The sequence below is a fragment of the Rhinichthys klamathensis genome, unplaced genomic scaffold (genome assembly GCF_029890125.1).
Source record: "Rhinichthys klamathensis goyatoka isolate OS25496 unplaced genomic scaffold, OSU_Roscu_1.1 h1tg000098l_1, whole genome shotgun sequence".
NCBI lineage: Eukaryota > Metazoa > Chordata > Actinopteri > Cypriniformes > Leuciscidae > Rhinichthys > Rhinichthys klamathensis.
In genome coordinates, this window is record NW_026606637.1 from 4458201 (window position 1) to 4481159 (window position 22959).

General features: G+C 37.9%; 2 protein-coding genes across 3 annotated transcripts in view; one reads left to right on the top strand and one right to left on the bottom strand.

Annotated features, from left to right (window-relative positions):
* The first annotated feature begins 3753 nt into the window (after positions 1 to 3753).
* Positions 3754 to 14117, top strand: cdc6 (cell division cycle 6 homolog (S. cerevisiae)). Its single transcript, XM_056252738.1, has 12 exons — positions 3754 to 3880; positions 4505 to 4771; positions 4873 to 5142; positions 5223 to 5422; positions 5990 to 6144; positions 6267 to 6373; positions 6747 to 6886; positions 6973 to 7073; positions 7161 to 7231; positions 10800 to 10972; positions 13487 to 13627; positions 13716 to 14117. Exons 2-12 carry the CDS (start codon positions 4531 to 4533, stop codon positions 13803 to 13805), a joined length of 1689 nt encoding a protein of 562 aa, XP_056108713.1. The 5' UTR covers positions 3754 to 3880; positions 4505 to 4530; the 3' UTR covers positions 13806 to 14117.
* A 1252-nt stretch (positions 14118 to 15369) lies between these two features.
* jupa (junction plakoglobin a) overlaps positions 15370 to 22959 on the bottom strand; it is a 36194-nt gene continuing 28604 nt past the window's right edge. Inside the window, exons 11-16 of one of the 2 annotated variants that reach the window (XM_056252734.1) lie at positions 21335 to 21454; positions 21045 to 21195; positions 20383 to 20504; positions 18542 to 18581; positions 16554 to 16711; positions 15370 to 16442 (exon numbers count right to left, since the gene is read on the bottom strand). In XM_056252734.1, coding sequence (XP_056108709.1) covers positions 16557 to 16711; positions 18542 to 18581; positions 20383 to 20504; positions 21045 to 21195; positions 21335 to 21454 — 588 coding nt within the window. In that variant the 3' untranslated portion in view covers positions 15370 to 16442; positions 16554 to 16556. Of the gene's footprint in view, positions 16443 to 16553; positions 16712 to 18521; positions 18582 to 20382; positions 20505 to 21044; positions 21196 to 21334; positions 21455 to 22959 lie in introns of those variants that run through there. The other variant, XM_056252733.1, reaches the window with a different exon arrangement.

A 22959-nucleotide genomic window follows, 5' to 3' on the forward strand; every position in this document is an offset into this window, starting at 1 on the left:
AACAAACTAATAAAAACTAGGGAATCGCCAAAACAAGAGAATGATTCTGCATTCATTAAGTGTAAGTGGCGAATTAGGGTGATGAGCACCTGTCCCGCATTTTTCGGGACAGTCCCGAAATTCGAAGCTTTGTCCCGCGTCCCAAGTCATAAGCAGTGTCCCACATTTGAATTTTGTCTGCATAATTTTATTTCATCGTCCTTTAAATTAAAATTCTACAATAAAAAAATGTTAATAAGAAAACACTGAACATGCGCGGCGCAGGACTTATTATTGGTTCTAACCAGAGCGGGAAAACAAACACTGAGAAAACACACACACACACACACACACACACAAACTCCCTCGGATCCCTTTCCCACTCTACAGATAAAGCGTTGTTGAAAATCCGGTTCGCGTACCTCAAAGTGATAAAATAAAATTCTGTATCAAATTTATAGGCAAGACAAGTAGTTTGTTTAGGCATGGTTTGTTGGGAAATTACAAACCTGCGCACACATATTCAAACGAATATAATATAGAATCAATTTTTAATGCGCATGTGAACGCCATCAGGTCACAGGTTCGCGTTTAAAGTCTGTTTAGAGAGAACGCCGTCGTCTTAGTGGCCCCTATAACAAATGATAATTTTGCTGGAAGTGAATCAATCAAAACCAACTTTAGCTGGAAATAACAAAAATCGCTATAAAGCCAAAACAATCTATGTTACCGTAAATTGTATGTTTATCTCTGTAAAGCTGCTTTGAAACAATCTCCATTGTTAAAAGCGCTATATAAATGAAGATGACTTGACTTGACTTGACAAACGAGAAAAAAAAACCCGGAAAAGACGGCAACAGAAAAATTGATCTATCCGGAAATATACATGGTTAAAACCAGTTACAGGTGGCCCTAAAAAAGGAGATTGCAGTGTATGCCACCGAAGCTGCCAGATCAGACAAAAAATATAAATTCAAGATGCACTCAATCCGGTAAGAACGCATTTAATCTTTACTCTTTCCTAAAGGAATTTATGTATTTAGAAATTTTGTTTTTAGCGATTGGATTATTATTGTCACTTAATTATTTAGATTGAATGATAGACCCCGTCACCCGTGCTGTTAAAATTTGTTTTATATTATTAGTGACGTTCACAGCGCCGGTCAGCGTCGTAATATTAGCAATTTAAAGCATGTTAGTGCAAAAAGACATCTAATATAAAATCAATATTTATTAATAATAGTAGGCTAAGTGCTCTCCCTCGTGTCCCGCATTGTCCCGCAAAATCAGGTCTGCTGACCTGCAACAGAGCAATAACCAGGTGGTCACCACAGTCTATGGTGGTCACCCTATGGCGAATAGCCTACTGACAGTAACAAGGCTGTGCTGTTGAGCCTCGCGCAGCCTCAGGAGGAGAAATGGAAACAAATGAGCGTGAAACTCAGTTAACATACTGCGGTAAAAATGTGGAGTTTTTAAATTGCATATGATACAGTTAAGCAACATCACACGATCAAGAGTGCAGAATACCATCACGATTGAAAATGTGAAGCAGTTCATATGATCAATATTTCATATGTTCAATAAACAAGTAATTAATATTAAGTCACTTAATATTAAGTGACTGTTCTTGTTCAATTTCAGCAGCGAAAATAGTTCCAAATAAAGATCACAGCAGAACCATAGCACAACGTCTAATTAATTTAGAGACGGTCGCCTGGCGCCACCTACTGGTGGTTTAGTTTCGTGTTTAAAAGTTCTTTCCAACATTTCTTATTTGTATATTCCAATAAATATTTAAAACAATCTCATTACATTATTTAATGCAGTTGTAATTTTTCAGTGTAAATTATTTAATTTGACTGGTAACAGCCCTATAGTGTCTTATTATTCTAATTTAATTTATTGATCAAATTTAAGAATTTAAAGTGAAAGATGAAGCATTTAAATCGATTAGAGAAAAGGCCCTTTTATAAAGGTTAAAATATAATAAACATGCAGATTTTAATATGTCAAAGCTGACTGAACACTGATGATATTTTTTACTTCAGAATACATTATATTTACAACACCAAAAAAAGTAATCCAATTTTTTTCTGGACAAGCACATTTTTTACTCGGACAAGTGAATGACCGATTAACTTCTCCAAAGGACAAGCATGTGAAAAGGCTTAATGTTGAACCCTGAGTTATATTTGATATAGTTTTATGGTTATGTGGCGCGTCATAACCATAAAACCATACATCAGACCAGTCTATTCTGTAATGTTAGTGATAGTTTTTTTTTTGCACATTAATCTGACAATAAATGTGGCACACCCAATTTTTCTGATGCACACCCAGAGTCTCTTTTCTGGCTACGCTACGTATAATAAAAAAAATAAAATAAAAATTGTATTAAATATATATATATATATATATAGAGAGAGAGAGAGATAATTTTACGATGTATTGTACTGTACTGACGCTGTTGAGATGTATGAGAACTGATCTAAGCTGGACGATGACATAATTTTTTTGCGGAACTAAAATGAACTAATTTAATAATTGATCTTTACAACGTAACTGAATCAACACTGAACTGACTTTCAATTCTGAATCAAAACTGAACAGAGTTTCCTGTTATCACTGTAAAGCTGCATTGAAACAATGTTTTTTATAAAACGTTATATAAGTTACTTGACTATTATTCACGGAAATAAATAAAAACATTGTATTTTTTATTGCACACATTTATAAATCTTGAAAAGAGGGCATCTTGACATTATTTTAATAATCCTTTTTAAAACTGCCCTTTATGTAGGCTAAAACACAAAATGATATCTTGACAGTTCAGTAGAATCATTTATTAATGAATGTCAAATCAAACAAAATCCCAGTCAAAGAAATACAGCTGAATTACACTATAGGCGGGCCCATATTCTTAATGAAAGGGGTTGATATAGTCACCATGCCTATAATAATGAGGAAATGTAGCCTATAACTTCAGATTAAATTTCAATCTTAATAAATCATTAACCATTTAAACTGTGTTCTATGGTGAAGAAAAAACAATTATTTAAACCCTATAAAACGCATACAATACATAGGCCTATTGAAACCGTCACATTTCTAATATACAAATTATATTTATGATGTATATCTATGGTTTCAGATCCGTCACTGAAGAATACAAGCCTGCCCTGTGGCATCAAGAGACAGTCAATCCCATAATGCCTTGATGCAGCGCATGCGTCTTCCGCAGTTCTCCAGCCTATCACAGGATGGACAGTTATCTGGTTGGAAACTAAAATATGCTAAAGAGTGAACAGTTGTTTACAAAATGTTCATGACACTCAGACTTTATTTGTCATATTAGATTATACATATATTATATATCTCATATTAGAATGGTACTTTTGAACAGCAGCTTTAGTACTCTAATTCAAAACTAGTTTGTTTGAGATGTGTAAATGCGATAAAACGATAGAAAATGGTAAAGTACCACCAGCATGAGTTAAAACTAATTTATAAGAGTGTACAAATATGATGGTGGAATACTTGCCTTTTCTTTATGCAGCATTTCAAAACTGCAGTTTAAAACCTTCTTAATATTTCCCGGGAAATTCTTTCCGCCAAAAATACCAACAAAGATACAATATACGCGCCTTTACAGTCAAGTCAGTGGGGGGGAAGGGACTTAGAAGAATCCCATTGGTTACTTAAAACAAGAGGGACTTGGGCAGCCAATGAAATGCGTTGTCACGGATCAACGTCACACGCCGGAGCCTCAGCTGTTTAGAGGAGGAGTTCACAACACATTTGGCGCTAGTTTGACGGCGGGTCAGTGTGGTGAGGAGCATTGAGGCTCACAAGTGAAAATTATTACAGCGATTGTCAATACAATTTCAACTTTAATCAGGTAAGACATTCAATATGTTAATTCTTTAGTCCTTAAGAGATTGCTAGGTTGTAGTTTCTTTAAATAAACTACTTTTATTCAGTGTCGTTCAGCGCTTGAACAAACAGCTTGGCGCCAAATGACCCACGACAGAAACTACTCGCATTCAGTTTACAGTATTTGTAGATCTGCAACAAACACACATAATTTGTGAATTGTACTTATGTTTGCATAGTAGTGAATTAGAGCTGATAGGAAGCGTTGTGTGCGTAAGCAAATAAAGAACCTGTAGGGTCAAAACCGCCAAATGGGAGGAACAATTGTGATCTTTGATCAGTGTGATTCGGAACAAAAAATAATTAAATATTTGTAAGACATGATGCTATTTTATTAAACAACCCCAACAGGTTTTATGTTCGGATGTCTTTGTTAATCACTCACACCCCAGAGTCTACAGGAAAAACAACACGTACTTGCTAAATTCCTCACGGTTTCCCTGTTTTCTCCGCAAAGTAACAGTTTTAATGCAACCGATGTTCTAAAATCAAAAATGGGAAAGCTGACACTGAATAAATAGCAAACTATTAAAGCTTTGTGCATTGCAGATCGTTGATTTCTATCTTATCACTGTGCTTTTCTTTACAGATCTGCTTCCTGGTTTTAAACTAAAAATGCCCAGCACTCGCTCACAGAAGCAGCCCACCCTTCAGTTCCCTAGAAGGAAGTCTTCCAGGTTGGGTTCTCGACCTAAAAGCTCCTCCGAGAACGCGGTGGATGTCCAGTCCACCCCTCTGTCCCCTAGAAAGGCAAATGTGGGGGATTCGCTTGGTGCCTGTCAGTCTCCCAGAAACTCTGTGTTGAAAAACACCTCTCTGTCTGAGCGGCTGCCCCTGAGCCCCCGGAAACGCACAGGTGTTTAAATCATCACCTTTAAACGACCATCTTGGTTGCTGTACTTATTGTAATGTGGTGTGCTTTATCTTTTATTTATGAAGCTCTTGTTGGTGTTTCAGGTGATGAAAACGGATGTAACCTCTTACCTTCTATGCTCGGCTCTCCGCCCAAGCAGCGCTGCGCTCCTCTGTGCTCCCCTCGTAAACTGTCCTTCAATGAGAACACGCCGGTCTTCTCCTCACCTCCACGTCCCACCCCGTCCTCACCGAAAATCCCCCTGTCTCCTATTTGTCGCCCATCACCAAAACGGCTGCATGAGACCCCCTGTACCAACCCGATCTCCCGTACAGAGGGAAAGATCCCTGTTACTCGACTGTTTCCTGTCAAAAGTAAGTTTTAATATTTATATTAAAATTGATGTCACATATTTCTGACACTTGATAATTGATCTATGTCGTTATCCCTGTAGAATCGGGTTACCAGAGCATCAAGCAGGCTCTTCACACTGCAGTGCCCGAACGTCTTCTCTCTCGTGAGGCAGAGAGAGCTGCCATTGTCTCCTTCCTGGAGAACCATGTAGTGGCAGAAAAACCCTCCAGCCTCTATATCTCTGGAGCTCCTGGCACAGGCAAGACTGCCTGTCTAAACTGTGTCCTCCAGGAACAAAAGGTGAGCTCAAGAGAAAATATGGGCGTATGCAAAAAAAAAGCATATATTTTAATATACTCTACCATTCAAAAGTTTGGGGTCAGTAAGAATGCTTTGGAAGAAATTAACTTGTATTCAGCAAGGATGCATTAAATTGATCAAAAGACCTACATTTCTAGTAAATGCTGTTCTTTTGAACTTTCTACTCATTAAAGAGCATTGTGGGAAAAAACACGTTTATTGATTGAATAAAAAGAAATGTTTCTTGAGCAGCATATTAGATTTGATTTCTGTCCTGTGACACTGTAGTAATGATGCAAAAAAATTCAGCTTTGCCATCACAGGAATAAGTTACATTAAAAAAAAATTAAATAGAAAACAGTAATTTTACATTTTAAGAACAATTTTAAAGTTTTTAAAAACAAAACAAAAACGTTTGAATGGTAGTGTACATCTGCTTTAATTTTTCAAAGCAGAGAAATGTCTGTTATGTGAAATTGTGAAACATGAAATCATAGCAAGAAACAACTGCTTGTTTATTTAAAAAAAAAAACAATTGAAGTCATCTGACCTCTCTTCTGTTTCCAGGCTCTGTTGAAAGGAGTTCAGACTGTGCTTATCAACTGTATGAATTTGCGCAGCTCTCATGCCATCTTTCCATTGCTGGGAGAGAGGCTGGGGGTTCCCAAGGGCAACAGCGAGGCTCGGCTGGAGAAACACCTGACCAGCTCTGGGCCCATTGTGTAAGTCAGCTCGCATTCAGACAGCGCTTCGCTCATGCTAATTTGCATGAATTGTTTCAGGTTTTTAGACTAGTTTGTAGTGATTTAAATCTTATTGTGTTGGTTTTTTTTGTATGCAACAGGCTTTTGGTTCTCGATGAGATGGACCAGTTGGACAGCAAGTCTCAGGAGGTTCTCTACACGATCTTTGAGTGGCCTTACCTGCCCAAATCTCGTGTTTGTCTAATTGGTAAGATAGTTATAATTTAAAGGTGCAATAAGTGATTTCTGAGAAACAGTGTTGATATTTGAAATCAACCCAAACAAACACACCCCTCCCATAGGCAAAATAATACTTAACAAAAAAAGAGAAGGTGGTGAACGAATGACAAGGAAGAACAAAAAATTAACATGCAGTACACAAGAGTACATCCCCCCCCCCCCCCTCATCATCATCATCATGAGTGTTGTTGTCATACTTGCAGCCGTTGGTCTGGTCCATTTTCCACTGTTCTCAGAAATCACTTACTGCATCTTTAATAACTGACTTTATTTCTGCTAATGTTCTTCTTTACAAAGCGGATCGTACTGAATGTCTGCTGACGTGAACTTTGACCCTTTAGGTATTGCTAATGCATTGGACCTGACGGACCGTATCCTGCCTAGACTCCAGGCAAAACCACATTGCAGACCCAAACTGCTCAACTTTCCTCCCTACAGCCGTGAGGAGCTCAATGCAATCGTCCAAGACCGGCTCACACAAGTATGCCTACTTGCATATTTTGTTACTTGCTCTTATCCAGTCTCACATTCTGAGGTATTAATACATGGGCTTGTTTGTGCGTTTAGGTATCAGGTGAAGGTGTTTTGGATGCCGCGGCAGTTCAGTTCTGTGCCAGGAAAGTCTCAGCAGTGTCAGGAGATGCTCGCAAAGCACTCGACATCTGCAGGTAAGAGAGCGGGCTCTACTGCTAAATCTCCAGCACAAGTGTGACGGTTAGTTTTGTGAGGGTCTCACACATCTATCTATCCTTCAGGAGGGCTGTGGAGATTGTGGAAGCGGATGACAGGTCTAAAACGACATCCGAACCTGCGGCTAGCCCTAAAGGTATGAATTACTGTACAAGATGTAGTGGAAAATAAGTCGCACCAGAATATAAGCATTGTTGAAAGGAAGAAATACAAGTCGCATCTAGTTATATTAATTAGATCTAGTCGCAATAGGGGTGTAACGATACACGTATTCGTATTGAACCGTTCGGTACGAGGCTCTCGGTTCGGTTTTCGGTACGCATTTTTAAACCGAACCATTTTTTCCTGCCGACCAAAATTTCGTTATTTCTAATCTAGGCGCGTCGCGAGTGGCAAGCGCGCACATAATGTAAGACGCTGGAGTGACCACAACATTGCCCATCATCAAATGGCAAATGTAAGAGGAACGAAACTGAGCTACTGGTTGATGGACCGTTTATCAGTTTGCACCAATGCAGCGCCAGCCGATCTTAATCAAGCGACACTGTTACTACACAGCGAAATCCAGTAAAGAAAGCATTTGAATTCGCCACTGAAGTAATAATATCGCTGTGAGATCTAGTGAGAAACATTCACATTTCTCCGTTATTAGCGGATCAAACAGCGCTGACGTGGAAACCAGGAAGAAACATTGTGCCATGAACTATTCAGTGTCCACAGATCAGCAACATTCACCATGGATTTACTGTAGTAACACTACTAACTGGAGCCATGGAAGTTTGGCAGGAATAGTAGGCTATAATGCTTTCAAGTAACATTACGTCGGTTTTATTTTGACATTATAAATACAATTGCTGCCCTCAAATGTTATTCTGAACTAAAATAAACCTTTGTTTATAACTACTACAATATTATTTTTATTTATTAAAATATTAATTTTGTTTTATATGCTCCCTAAGAAAAGTCAAGTATAGCTCCATTGCTCAAAGTAAAAAAATGTAATTCTTTATGATGTTAGTTTTAATAAAAATATAATTAAATCAAGGAAATTTCTCTGGCATTTCTTTCTTTTTGCTGTATCGAAAACAGACCGATCCGTGACACAAGTGTATCGTATCGAACCGTGAATTTTGTGAACCGTTACACCCCTAAGTCGCAAGTAGTTATATTCAGAAATGATATAAAACACTGGTAGATAAAATTAAATGTTTACAGACATTTAAACAGTTTTTGTTCCCCTCACTCCAAAACAAATCCTTAAATTCACAGCAGAACTGTATTCAGAGCAGAATGGGGAAAAATAAGGACATTTTGTAGGAACTGTTCTATACAAAAAAAGCCAAGTATACACACTTTACATATATTTCAAAGCATTGTATGCAATTAACGTCAAGCACACAAAACATAAGTCATGGGACTTTTCAGATAATAGAAGCGATTTATATTCTGGGAAATACAGTAAATTGTCTATTCAAATATTACCAAATTAGGCAAAATGTCCTATTGTGGCAAGTTAGATACATTGTTACAATTAATTAGTGATGGGTGTTTTCAAAGCACTGCTTCAAGGAGCTTCGAAACCTTTGCGAATTATTTGTTTTGAACCTCTGATTCGGAGTGTATCAAACTGTCGAAATTACATGAGTCCCGTAAACGAGGATTCTTTACATCATAAATGTTTTAAAATTCCTATGGTTCGCAACTAGAGGACGATGATATCTGTGAACCAGTGTCTATGGTTTTTGCCTGATTTTTATTTATTTATTTTTTTATACATTTGTAGACATTTTAAAGATGTAATTAAATAATATAATAAAAAATGTAAAAATAACCATGGTTAATCAGGCTAATGAGAGACTTGACTACAAAGTTCTCTATTAAACAAATAAAGCGAACCCCACAATTTCTTAACCCGTAAAGACACTTCAGGTTTTTGTTTTAGCATTTTAACCGTCTAGGCGCCACGGTCGAGTTTACTCGACAAGATGCGGTTCTGAATAAAACGGCCGATTTTGTCAAATTGGGTGTCAAATTTCGTTCGACCTCCCCTCCACTGGATAGCAGACATGTCATACTTCATCCCTGAATAAAAAAAAACGTCATGTTTCTATACAAAATGTTTGAGTTGGAGCGCATTGAATCAGTGCGATCAAAAGCGGAGCTAGTGTGCGAGTGAGCCATTTGATCAGAGCGATTATTTATTTAATTGTTTAATTACATTTTTGGATGATCAGTCAACTGGAATGGATAAAGAAAACAAAAAAGAAAGCCTAATTGGACAGAGGAGGAGAAATGCATTCTTCTTGACGAATATGGTAAAAGAAAAACAATTTTGAAAGCAAACTAAATCCCAATGTAACTGCGGCAAAAAAAACAACAGAAAATGCAGTGCTATAAGCAGTTGTAACTCCGCAGGAAAAGAGTGGTTGCGATGTGTGACATAGTCAAGGTCGCCGTCTAGTTTGTTAGCTAAAATAAACATAATTGTGTTATTGTATGATAAGCGGGATTAAGCGCTGAGCGCGTCCGATTTTGGCTCAGCGCCAGCCATAGCACGAAAGCACAGTTTAAATCTGGTACTTTTAAATGTCACGTCACTGTACATTCGCTCCTTAGTGGTCCGCTCAGCTGCTGCAAAGCGTGCCAAAATCGAAATTGCTGATTAGATGTAGAGGAACTTATCTAGTGTTAAATGAGTGTTACGTTATCTCTCTCACGAGAATGCAGCGTAAAGTGAGTGACGTCAGTGAGTGTGTTGTCAAGCAAGGAGAGCGAGCGGTAGCAGTGTCTGTGAGGGAAAAAATAGATCACGGCCGGTCTTGGACCCCCAAACAGGAAAAGTGTATCATCTTATATCAATTTTTTATAACCTATTTAGTCAGAAACAACGTCATTCATTTGATGAATGCTCAAGTCCGATTTTATATATTCTCGAGTCCGAGTCGAAGTAGTAGTCATCAGTCCGCGAGTCCAAGTCGAGTCACGAGTCCAGAGCATGGAGTCTCGAGTCGGACTCGAGTCCAGAGAATAAGGAGTATTCAGGACTCGAGTACTCCATCACTGTACTGTATTTAGTAAATGGAAAATCTCTACAGCAAAAGGCCAACCACTACATGCATTCGGTTTGTTTCTACCAGACTTACTACATACCTGAGCATTCAGTATTGTGCAATATAGCATACAGAAGGTGATGGACATTTTGGGGGGAAAGAAGTGCTGCATTTTATCATTTAAACATGTGACTTTTCATGAAAGTTCTATAATCCAAGATTGCCGCCACCATATGACGTCATAATATGCAAATTAGATGGGAAAATGTAATCCCTACATAAACTTTGGGTCATCCTTAATATTTCTCTAATTTACAGAAAGTTTCCATCTTTTCTCACTTTTAAGATATAGCCTTTTGAAATGAAGATGTCAAAATCAAACGTTTTAGGAAAAAACCTCTGGCGCCTAAAGGGTTAATAGATTACACTTTCAATGAAACATTTGCAATAGGTTTTGCTGCATTTACACCGTTCTGACCAGCAGGCGTCACCAGCGTGTCTCGTTTCGAACCCTTCGAAACTGAATCATTTTGTGAAGCAATTGGTTCAGTTGATTGGTTCAAGCTTAGTTTCTCACAGCACTAGTGATAATCATTCCAGCATTATTTAGAAAGAAAATGAAATGAGGGATTTGTCTGGACTCTCTTGTTGCAGTGTCGCGGGTGAGCGTTCCTCAAGTGGCACGTGTTTTGTCTGAGGTGTATGGCGACCGCATGGCATCCAGCAGCAGGGACGGTGAGAGTTTCCCTTTGCAGCAGAAACTTCTGGTCTGCTGTCTGCTTCTGATCATCCGTAACGGCAAGTGCAAAGAGGTCCAGTTGGGGAAGGTGAGTCAAAGTTTGATCAATTGTTTCCATAACTGAAAGGGTTAGTTCACCTGAAAATGATTCCATAATATTCTCACCCCCAAGCCATCCTAGGTGTATATGATTTTTTTTTCTCCTTTCAGCCAAACACAATTTGGAGTTATATTAAAAATATCCTGGCTCTTCCAAACATTATAATGGGAGTGAATGGTATCTTTTTTTTTTTTTTTTTTTTTTTTTTTTTTTTAAATCCCCAAAAAAGTACACCCATCCATTGTAAAAGTAATCCAAACAGCTCCAGGGGGTTAATAAAGGCCTTCTGAAGCGAAGCAATGCGTTTTTGTAAGAAAAATATCCATAATTACAACTTTATAAACCATAATCGCTAGGTTCCGGTAACGTCTGTCCGTGTGCTAACGAGAGAGTCGAGTTCCGGCGTATGATGTAGGAGTAGCAGCGTAAGCTTAGGTGAGAGTAGACGCCAAACTCAAGCTCCTCTGACATTTCTCTTTTAAAATTCTCATTTTAGATTTCTAATTCGTAACCGGTGTTTTGTTTTGCTCTATCCTCTGCGCTTCTTGCGTTCATCATGCGTCGGGTCAGAGTTCACTCCTCAGCCGGAACGAGACTTTCGTACAGAAGCCAGTGATTATTAGCCTGGGAAAACCCAGATAACTTCCGGCAAATTTAGATTTGCTCTGAAAGTTAGTCTGGCAAAGAGCTCATTCAAGCCCATTTCCAATCCGTCGAAATCAAGGCCACAATCAGAAACGTTGGGGCGGGCTTTACACGATGACGACAGCGCTGGGATTTTGAAGCAGATTTTGTAGAAAACATTACAAAGATGGACGCCAGAGCCGCGTAAGGAACTTTCCGCTTTTATTGTACTTCATTAACACTGCAACGAGTGGAGCAATAATGGGATTTACACTGCATTGACTTTCTTGTTGTTGTTTTTTTGGGATCACATTTTTCTAATAAATTCTTACTTTAACGTGACCAGGGGGGAGCTGAAGGGATCACACACTTAGTTCACGGTGCAGAACAAAACATGAGGCGCCACAAAGCAGGATGGGAAACCACCTCCACCAATCAGACTTCTTTTACCCGCCATTCGTTTTTCGTTTTTATTGCATCAAAAAAAGTTAATATGTCAAAGCGTCCCAAATTATCTGGTGCCCAGGGGAGGAAAAAAAGAAAAGAAGAGGAGGAAAAACGCAACAAAGGCAATGTTACAGTAAAGATGATGTTAAATAATGATATTATTTTGATGTTACAGAACGATGATCAATAATGCCATTAGTCATTAGCATACATGGTAGGCTAATCTATAAATAACCAGCGCTATCTGCTAGTTCTAACCAAAATATATACAGTCAATGGTTCTAACAAATAAGCCTAGCGCTATTATTATGGAAAATAGTAATATGAGTACCTTCCTCGGACACATGTGTAAATATTAGATCTAATCAGCAGGTGTATTAATGTTAATTTCATTGACATCATTATCTCACGTTTTCCCAGCTTGTAATAAACAATCAAAATACCATTAATAATTCCATAGTTGTAACGCCAGCTGTTAACTGTGTTACAGCTCATATTGTCTATAAAGTGTGTTTATCATGTTAAAATTTACACCTGTGGCTGTGTTAAAGTGCACGTCATTAATGTTAGAGCATAACTTAGCATTGCCACATGCAATATTATACTGCAGTTTACTGATTCTTTTGCATTCTGCTAATTAGAATTTCATTGTAATGACAATAAAATTTAAATTATTACTAATATATGAATTACTAATATAATTTGTATCTGAAAAAATACATTGTATATTATACACTATAGTCTACATGTATTTCTTTCACTATAGTCTATTTATCATGTATTTTAAAATGAGGTTTCTCATTTATATTATTTCATTTTATTGTATTTTTTACAATAATTATTATTACTATAATTAGTATTTTGAATGTGCAATTGTTTTAGTTAAATAAAAGAATGTCTAAAACAAAGCTATTAAGTTTCTTGTGAGTATATGTACACTAACAGTGCAAGTACTGTACTGCGATGCAAGGGGGCGCCACTTAAAATCTTGCCTAGGGCACCAAATTGGTTAAGGCCGGGCCTGCTGCATACGTCATCTCCTTCATCGCTCTGATTGGTTTTGGGTCTATCCGCGACGTCCGTTGGTGACGCCCCTCTGGAAATGATTTGTCTATGACGCTTTGCAAGACCATAACTCGGTTACAACTGAGAATGGTCTGGTTTTAACCAGGCTAAGTGATTATAGTTTATAAAGTTTTAAATAAGGATATTTTTCTTACAAAAACGCTTCAGAAGGCCTTTATTTACCCCCCGGAGCCATATGGATTGCTTTTATGATGGATGGATGCATTTTTTGGAGCTTTAAAAAAAAAAAACTCACTCCCATTATAAAGCTTGGAAGAGCCAGGGTATTTTTTGGGTGAATAACCCTTTAAGTGTAAATGTTCCGACTACATTGAAGTGTTGGTAACCCTGTTTCTGTTTCTCCAGCTGTGTGAAGTGTACAGTAAGCTGTGTAAGCAGAGGCAGGTTGGAGGAGTCGGACAGACGGAGTGTCTGTCTCTCTGCAGTCTGCTGGAGAGCAGAGGAATCCTCATTCTCAAAAAGGCCAAAGAAGCTCGGTTGATTAAAGTAAGAGCTTTCGAATCATAAAGTAATCAATACTTCAATTCGTTACAATTTAATGAGGGTTCAAAATTTCTTTTTTCTTCTTTCCTAGATCTCCCTGAAGATTGAAGAGCGAGATGTGGAAAACGCTTTGAAGGATCGAACTCTCCTTGGTAGCATATTAGCGGCTGGTCTGCCATAATCTACACACGAGTTTTAACTTTTTTTTTATTATTTTCTTTTTTTTCTCATTCCTTTTAAATATTTTATATTGATGAGCTGTGAAAGTCTTCATTAAAATGAGATGTGCTGTTTTAAAGAGGGATGATTTGATCCAAAAAGGGTTAATGTCATTTTATTATGTTTGTGTCAAACGTTTTACCTGCCTTTTGAAGTGTCATTCTTCTTTGATGCTTCCAAACAGAAGATATTGCCTTCTATTTTATTTTGTACATCAGCTTTGTAATTTTTTTTAGGGGGGGGATACACTTTTAATAAAGCAGAATGTACATGAGTTTGATCCTGAGTCATTTATTTACTCATCTAAACCATTTGAAGTATGGCACACAAATGTTCCTCCATGTAGAGTTAAACTTGGAGCCTTTGCATGCTTGTGTAGTTTGTGTATATTAAACAATTCCTTTTTTTTATTCCAGTGTCCAGCCTTCACTAAAGATGAGAAGCCAAAAGATTGGTCAGCACATCAAGATTAATTATTTGTATAAAATCAAAGAAAATGTACAGGTTTTTTTTTCCTCAAATGCAAACACTATAACTGATTCTGCTGGCACAAACTCCCAAACCATTCATTCAGTTCTCAAAACAGACATTTCACAAAAAGTTTAACACCGGTTTTTACACATTTCAACTCATTACATTTTAATGATTACTGCAAAACTACACAAACACCCTCATTTTACACTGATTTAACCGTGTTCTCATTCAGAAAACAATATAATTAACTTGAGCATTGCACCGTAAACTAATAGCATACATTTATGCAAACAAGGAAATTTCAATAATAATCCCTCTGTGGTCATGGCATAAGTTGGTTCCCTGCCCGTGTCATGCCACAATGGGACATTAGGGAGAGATTAAGCAAGATCCATCCCATCCCCCTACACCAGGCCACCACACACATGCCACACTTACCCTGTTTTTTTTTTTTTAATACCTTAAGATTTTAATGTGTACTGTGCGTCTTCATCAGAGATGACCAAGAGGAGTGTAAGTATAGTGTATTGTTTTGGATGGAAGTGGACAGGTTTTCCATGGAGACGCAATCTTATTAGTAAGTTCTTCCAAGATGCAATATGTACGGCGTTCCTTAATTTCCCGTTCATGAGGATCGTTTTCTTAACACCACAAGGATTAGTTGACTGTTCGGGTCAATTAAAAACACAAACATTAAGTAGCAAAACTGATGATACACCAATCCGAATCTCAGGATAATATAAATAGGAGCACAGGTGTATCTTCACTATACTATGTACAATAAACTCAAAATTATAGCCATTTTGTAGTTCTGCATTTTTGCAGAACTGAGAAATGAAGAGAAAGTCTTTTGCCAGAAGACCAAGAAACTGCTGTAGTACTGTATACTCTAATAAAAATTTGGCTAAAGGTGTAGATGCGTCATTTATTTTTTACTGTACTGTAATTAACAGTATACTGTATTGTGTTGAATACCGAGTTAATATTAAAACTTTTCTTCTTTAGTGATTTTCATCTACTATGAAATTTTTTAATTAATTATTTTTTCTATATCTGGTATCTGCACTCTTTCATTTATGTTGTATACTGTAATAGACATTGAGCTGGAAAATCATCTCTGAATCCCAATAAAACTTTGTTACAGTGTTATGAAATGATCTCACTAGTGTTCACACTTAAACAATTTCAACATCCCAGTCACAAAGCATTAGATAACATGGTTTTATTTCTTTTTTTTTGGACAAAGTATGAAGTAAAAATGCTACAAAGAATCCCTTTGTCAGTTAATATGTGAACAAATGTGGAGCTAGTTTTTTATAACACGGTTTAATCGTTTAGTTAAACATTAGTCCCTTTTAATCAGCACGGCATTTATTCCTCACGCAAACAATAAGAAAAAAATCTCCATACACATTGCATTGCAAGACAAACAAAATCACTATTTCCTTGTCGATACATTAAGACAGTTTCAGCAGAACAAATATATGGAGTGAAGAAAAAAAAACAAGTGGGAAAAGTTCAAAAGAACTCCAGTATTTGACAGTCTCAGTTAAGGGAGGAAATATAATGCACTGCACTGAGATCCAAGCGCTGTAGAAAATCAACATTCCAGGCATTTCAGCTCACTAACGCTGATTCCCGATCAGCTCCGGTCACCCGTCTGACTAAAACCACTGTGAACGAAGCCATAAAGCTGACCTCAGGTCAGTTATTGTGAGATCGCAAGTCTAAATCATTGATTGCATTTTCCAAAATCTTAAACCTATAAAAAGCAACGTGATTATCATTATAAAATATTTGAATAAAATCTCTTTGGCATAGTTAACCATTCCTCTTACCAACAAAGTATTAATGCACCCATAAGAAACACTAAAATATAACATTTTCTACAAAAAGACATGTAAAATGCAACATGCTGTCATCCTTGTATAAAGGCAAGGTAAAGTTGCTCGATTCTGCCTCTCCCAGCACAGCGAGAATTGCATATATTACAGCAGTGTCAGTGAGTGTTTACTGAGAAATGGACCACAGGCACCCAGCGATGAAAAAAAAAAACTCTGCTGGGAGTTTCTGTCTAGTGTATTTTTTATAATCCTCTTTCAGTGGAGCTCAATTCATCATCAGGCTGTGAAATAAAAAGAAAACACTCAATTTAATGCAGTTACAGACTTCAGCAGGTAGGTCCAATCTTATTTGAGTATTTGAAGGACAACTGGTGTATTTGAGTAGTACTGACCGGTTAGTAGTTATCAGGGTAGGAGGGTCTGAGCATGGAGTTGTAACCCATGTTATGTCCATATTCATCTTGCATTTCTTGATCTAGAGGCATGCCATCCATATGCATGCCATCATTGTATCCTTGATATCCTACGGGGGGGCCGTAGCCTTCGCCATCTGCACAATGTGCAAAACCAACAAGGTGTTTCAAATCTTTATAGATATAGCTGACAGCCGTAGAGGTAAGTAGCTGGTAAATCATGGTGAGATGCAGGGGCGTAGCAGCCATTATAAAAGTGGGGGGGACAAAATGGTGTGGTGATGTGACCCAAAGGTCAGTCCTTCCAGAAAAATGCAGAGTTTTTTTGTGATTGTTGCGGGCAAAAATCCTTGATTATGCGGCGATGGAATATGCAGGATATTTGCAATTTTATGTGATGAAATTGCGGGAAGAGAGAAAAAGTGATTCCCCAACACCCTGTTCTCACTAGGCTACTACCTTAATGTAAAGAGCTATTTCTTATTACTTCCTATGATAAGCAAACATACTACATCACAGAAAGTGCTGGAATATTTAATCTTGTTTTATTTCAGACCTTAATAAACACATGGCTCAAACTTACAAAACATTGATGAGTCAAACAAGTTCTGTAGCTTTACAAAAGGAATATGCTACAATTTCTGTAAAAATGAATAAATAAAATATGAAAAAAATGTTTCCTGTTTTACAGCTTTTTTTCCTTTTTTTTTTTCAATGATGTTCATGCAAACGCAACATTTTTCAACTTTCTGCTAAGATATATCTGTGACTTTTTTTTGCAACAAAATGCGGGGATTATGAAATCATACAAGCCCCGCATATTTTGCGTGGAAATCGGCAATTTATACGGCAAAAGTGCGGCGTATTTGAAAAAATGCCCCCGCATATGCGGACTTTGGCTGATTATTGAATCATGCGATCGCATAATCGCGTTTTTCTGGAGGGACTGAAAGGTGATGTTCATAATAATAAATTCTAGATGGAATAGCAATTGGCATTTTACAGCACCCTAGTGCCAATTTTGGTAACATGCCATGATAGTTTACAGCAACCTATTTTTGTGAAATCATACTCGAAATAAAAAAATATTGCAGGACTTGGGACTTTCAGATAACTGTGGACATATATACTTTATTTTTATGAAATAAATATATTTTATGATATTTACAATATTTCAGTTAAACTACACTTGAACAATAACTTGTATCTTACTTCTTAACAGTTGGACCAAAAAAAAAGTGTTCAATGAACAGATTACATCTAGCCTACAGTAATTTTATACAACAGACATTTTATAAAAATATATAAATAAAACCTAAATCAATGTATTCGGTATTGGACATCAATTTAACATTGACATGTTGAATTTACATTGAATTTTGGTCACCCGACGTCGCAACCAAAATTTAACCAAATATCAATGTCTTATGACGTTGTGTGCCTGCTGGGAATAATCTGTTATGTCTCATTTAACAGACGCTTTTATCCAAAGCAACAAGTAGGAGAGCATTTAACACACACTCGACAGGTCCATACGGGTTCTGTTGTCTTACACGTCTTACAGCGTTACAGTAGGTTAAATCAACAAGGAAACTTTACGTGTGATTCATGTCATCGCGACATACTGTAACAGTGTGTGTTTGAAAAAAATGATGTAGTCCTCTGCTTTTTTTTCTGGGGTGCATAGACGGCCAAACAGCAAAGCGACTAAACAAACACGAAAATTCGCAAGAGCAACAAAAGATTTGAAGCTCATGGCAGACGCGCCCAATAGATGCTTCGCGCTGTGATTGGCTGAATGTTAGCTCACTCAAGTCTAAGTAACAAATCAGAGAACACGGGCGGAAATATTGGCGCTGAGTAAAAAAAAAATGCGGGGGACAGAATCACCTGTTTCTAAAAGTGGGGGGGACGTGTCCCCCCCGTCCCCCCCGGTTGCTACGCCCCTGGTGAGATGATATACTAACCGTCCTCTGGAAGGCCCTGATCCATCATGGTGGTGTGTGCCTAAGATGGAACAAGGACATTGTTAAAAAAAAACCTGCTCCTTATGTACATATTGATGATACATTATCTCTTTTGTTGTGATTTGAATCACCATATTTCCATACAAGGACCATTTGGCTTTGATGTCAGTTTTAAAGTCAACATGAAATTTAAAAAAATTACTTTTATTTTATGGCCAATGTATCATAGACATCTGACATACATTTGCAGAAAGTACATACTTTGTGCTAAAATGCTAAATACTGTAATCAAATAAAAAATGCAAAATAATAAGCCTAATTAGGGATAGTAAATATCTACTTAAAAAAAAAACGTAATGTTAATTTATTTTGTGCTTTTGTAAGTTGTAATTACTGTATAGGGGATAATCACAGTTTGAGAAATGAAGCATTAAAAGCAATTGTTAAATACAATGGTTACAAATATTTGTTAAATACGGTTTTATTTACCATATACTCCTATATATATATAGTTTATTTTTATTTATTTTTGTAATGTGTATATGTAAATGTATAATTTTGTTACACTATAATAATGTTTTGATCAGATTGCGATTTGCAATTGTTACTATCTACTACTCTCCATAATTTTAGGGTCAGTTTGACCCACAAATATCATAATTATCAATGGTATTTTTAACTCACAACGAATTGAAAACAAAAACACAAAAATGAATTGCCCCCCTTGTTTTAATTCATAGATAATAGCAAGATCTCAATGATATTTTGTCCACTGAAGTAAGAAATATCCCTTGTTCCAAACCGTTCGCAAAAGCCACGCCCCCTAGTTATTGTTGCTACGCCCGTCAAACAAATGGTCAAACACGACCAGCGCCACAGATTGCCATGACGGGAAGAGGTGCGTCAATGACCTTTTTTGGAGCAATACCTCCGCGATATCTTCCAGATCTAGGCAAATGGGGTTATAGTATGCAGTGGAGGGATATATTCAAAATATAAAAATCCGCAATGAATGAGACACGAATACTATCGAGCCTAATAATGCTCTCAAGCTCTCAAACGGCTCTCAAACCGGTCTCAAGCGAAATCTGAGAAACCCCATGACCTGTAACGTTAGCTACCTCAAATGCAACCAGCACAGCCTTGAAGAAGATTTTATAAGCGGTTTCAGTGGCTAATTGTTTGGAGTTAGAAATATATAACTCGAGCTGCATATTTAGTAATTTTGCCTCAGATACAGGATTATTCATTCGCTTTAACAAGCAGGTTGTTCATAACCACGGCAACCGCTTGCGTGTCATGCTGAATGCAATTTTCGTGTTTAAAAAGTAACTATACATAATAGACGGAAAGATGCAGATAAACGCACGCTGCACGCGAGTTAAACATGTTCGAAACATTTAACTGGGAGTGGGGCCGTCCACACTGTTTTTATCCATTGTAGGCACCGCTCACGATGTGTTTTCGGCTTTTGAAACGGAAAGAACACAACTCCTCCAGACAATCTCTCGGGGTATCTAGTGTCCGAATTACAAACGCCGTGGGCGCACCGCTTCACCATCTTCTTGGAGTCAATGTTTGACGGACCTGCTCACATAGTAACGGTTGCTATGATGTGTGATTGGACAATAGCCGTTTTGGGGGAGGGGCCTGCGAACGGTCAATTTCACAAATGTGGTCACTACTATAAAGACCAATTTTCAAGAGCAAATACCATATAAAATAAGGTCTATATTCGTTTTTTCTTTTTGAATATCCTGTTTCACTCTGAAATATGTCATATTACGGAAGAAAATTGTTAAAATGTTAAAAACCTCTACACCACCAGGGGGCAAACTCACCATCTCCCAAGCACCAGGGTCATGTTTGAAGAGCGAGTGTGTGAGCTCCACTGATACTCGTTTCTTATAGTCAGGGTTTTTGTCCTCAGAAATTCGGAAGAGCACAGCAGCGGCATAGGTGGCTGAAAGAAAAACACGCTTTGTTACACGCTTAACCCCAAAGTATACTTCAGATTTGATGCAAACTCTCAGTGTGTACATACAGCCGAACACATTGACTTTTGAAGTATAACTCTATTTGATAGCATGCACAAACACAGGCCCTTGAAACGTGCACACTAGAAAGTTTCATACTTTTATTCAAAGTTTCATAACTTCTCTCCAGAAGTTATGAGTGATAAAAAATGTCCTTGTACTCGTTTAAAGTAGAGATGCGTGATAATCTTTACCCCTTCACACAAGAGCTTGTCAACGAGGGAATCTATCTAAAGTCTTGAGTAGTTTGTTGCTGTCCTGTCTCCTTAGGCCCTTTTTCGACTGTGAAACAACGGCCCAGGCCAGTGTTGCCAGCTTGTGGACAAGCATGTGAGAGAGAAAAATCGGGCTCTGAGCGTACAGTACTCGAGTACTATGCTGAAGATGAAATCTACTACGCTTTGGTTATGCTAACCTCATAATCAATCTGATTTTGCTTGTTTCTCTGATGTTTCTCTCTCACTCACCAATTCCTTCGTTGCTGGAATGGAGGAGCTCCATGAGAGGCGCACAGGCTCCTTCCGAATCAATGATCTCAGCCGACGTTTTATCAAGAGCCAGTTCACACAGAACACCAGCTGCCACACGCTTGACGTTATCCAATGGAGAATACAACAGCTGCAGGGACAGAAAACAGATGTCTATTATATACACTGAGCATGTTAGACTGAGGGCAAAGGCTACATACAAACGCGCTCTCATTCAGACGCATAAAAACGGCCACAACAGTATATTGGTGGAAAGGTGTAAGAGTTACCTGAACAAACAGAGGAATTGTGCCCATGCCGGCAAGGGTGCCTTTGTTAATAGGATCTCTGGCCAGAATATGCAGAGCACCAGTGCTGCCCTCCACGATCTCTTCCATTCTCACTCCATCCTGAGAGAGAGAAAAAAAGGGTAATTTAATTAATTAAGTGACAAGTGAGGTATTTAAGTCGCAACATCTAGCTACGGGTGTGCCTCAGGGCTCAGTGCTTGGACCACTTCTCTTCCCCATCTACATGTCATCACTCCAGCCAGGACAGCCAGAAACCTTGAAGTTGTGATTGATGATCATTTGAACTTCACAGACCACATTGCAAGAACTGCCTGGTACTGCAGATTTGCCTTATACAACATTAGGTTTAAGCCCTTCCTACCGGAGCATGCTACACAACTCCTTGTCCAAGCGGACTATTGTTCTATCCAGACTGGAGTATTGTAATGCTCTCTTGGCAGGCCTTCCAGCATGCACAGTCAAACCTCTGCAACTGATCCAGAATGCTGCAGCTAGAGTGGTCTTTAACAAGCCGAAGAGAGCAAACGTCATACCTCTCCTCATAAACTTGCACTGGTTGCCAATCGCTGCTCGCATCAAATTCAAGAAACTGATGTTTGCCTACAGAGCAACCACCGACTCTGCTCCCTATACCTAAACTCACCACTTTAGACCTATGTGCCCTCCAAAAACTTGAGTTCTGTGAGTGAACGGTGTCATGTGGTGCCGTGTCAAAGAGGCACAAAATCACTTTCACAGACCTTTACCTGGACTGGTCCCAGCTGGTGGCATGACCTGCCTAACTCAACCCGAGCTGCTGAGTTCTTAGCCATTTTCAAGAAATGGCTGAAGACGCATCTTTTTCAGCAACACTTGACCCATTTATAGTAACACTTACTAATCTATATCTATATATATATATATATATATATATATATATATATATATATATATATATATATATATATGAAGAGTTCAGATGCAAAACCCTCTAAAGACTTATTTTCTTTAAATGAGCATTTTTTATCAGGCTCCTATGTTCACGTCCAGTAGTTTCATTTTAAAGGTACTGATAAGGTTATTAGTCAGTGAATAAAATAACTTTTTTTCAAAAATGTCACTTTAGTCAATTCAGTGATTTTTAACAAATTAGATTTTCTTTTGTGTCAAAAACAGCTAAATCCACTTGAACTTTTTTCGCAAAAACCTCTAAATCCACCTCTTTGGGACAAGACAGTAAATAGCTGAAAAATCACAAAAAATGTAACTAGAAACACTGAAAAAGATTAGAGCACATTCATTTCAAAACTAAACAGTAGACAAACCTCTTTACAGGGGGGCTGAATGAGATCTGCGATTATTTGCAAATCCCACCCCATTTCTCTGCCGACAAAATCTGAATCCAAAACCAAAACAATCTCCTCAGCCGTCTCAAAAAATCCGTCTCCTCAGCGCGCCGCTCTATTGAAACAGCCTGTACTGATTCGCCCCTTCTGATTGGTTCTCGGATGTAGCAGCTTTTGCTGCCAAAGGGAAGTGAGGCTTTTGCCGACAAACTGATATTTCTGAATGGGCTGAGGCTGAGATTTAGAGGATTTGAAGCAAATATTTGTTGAACGTGTACT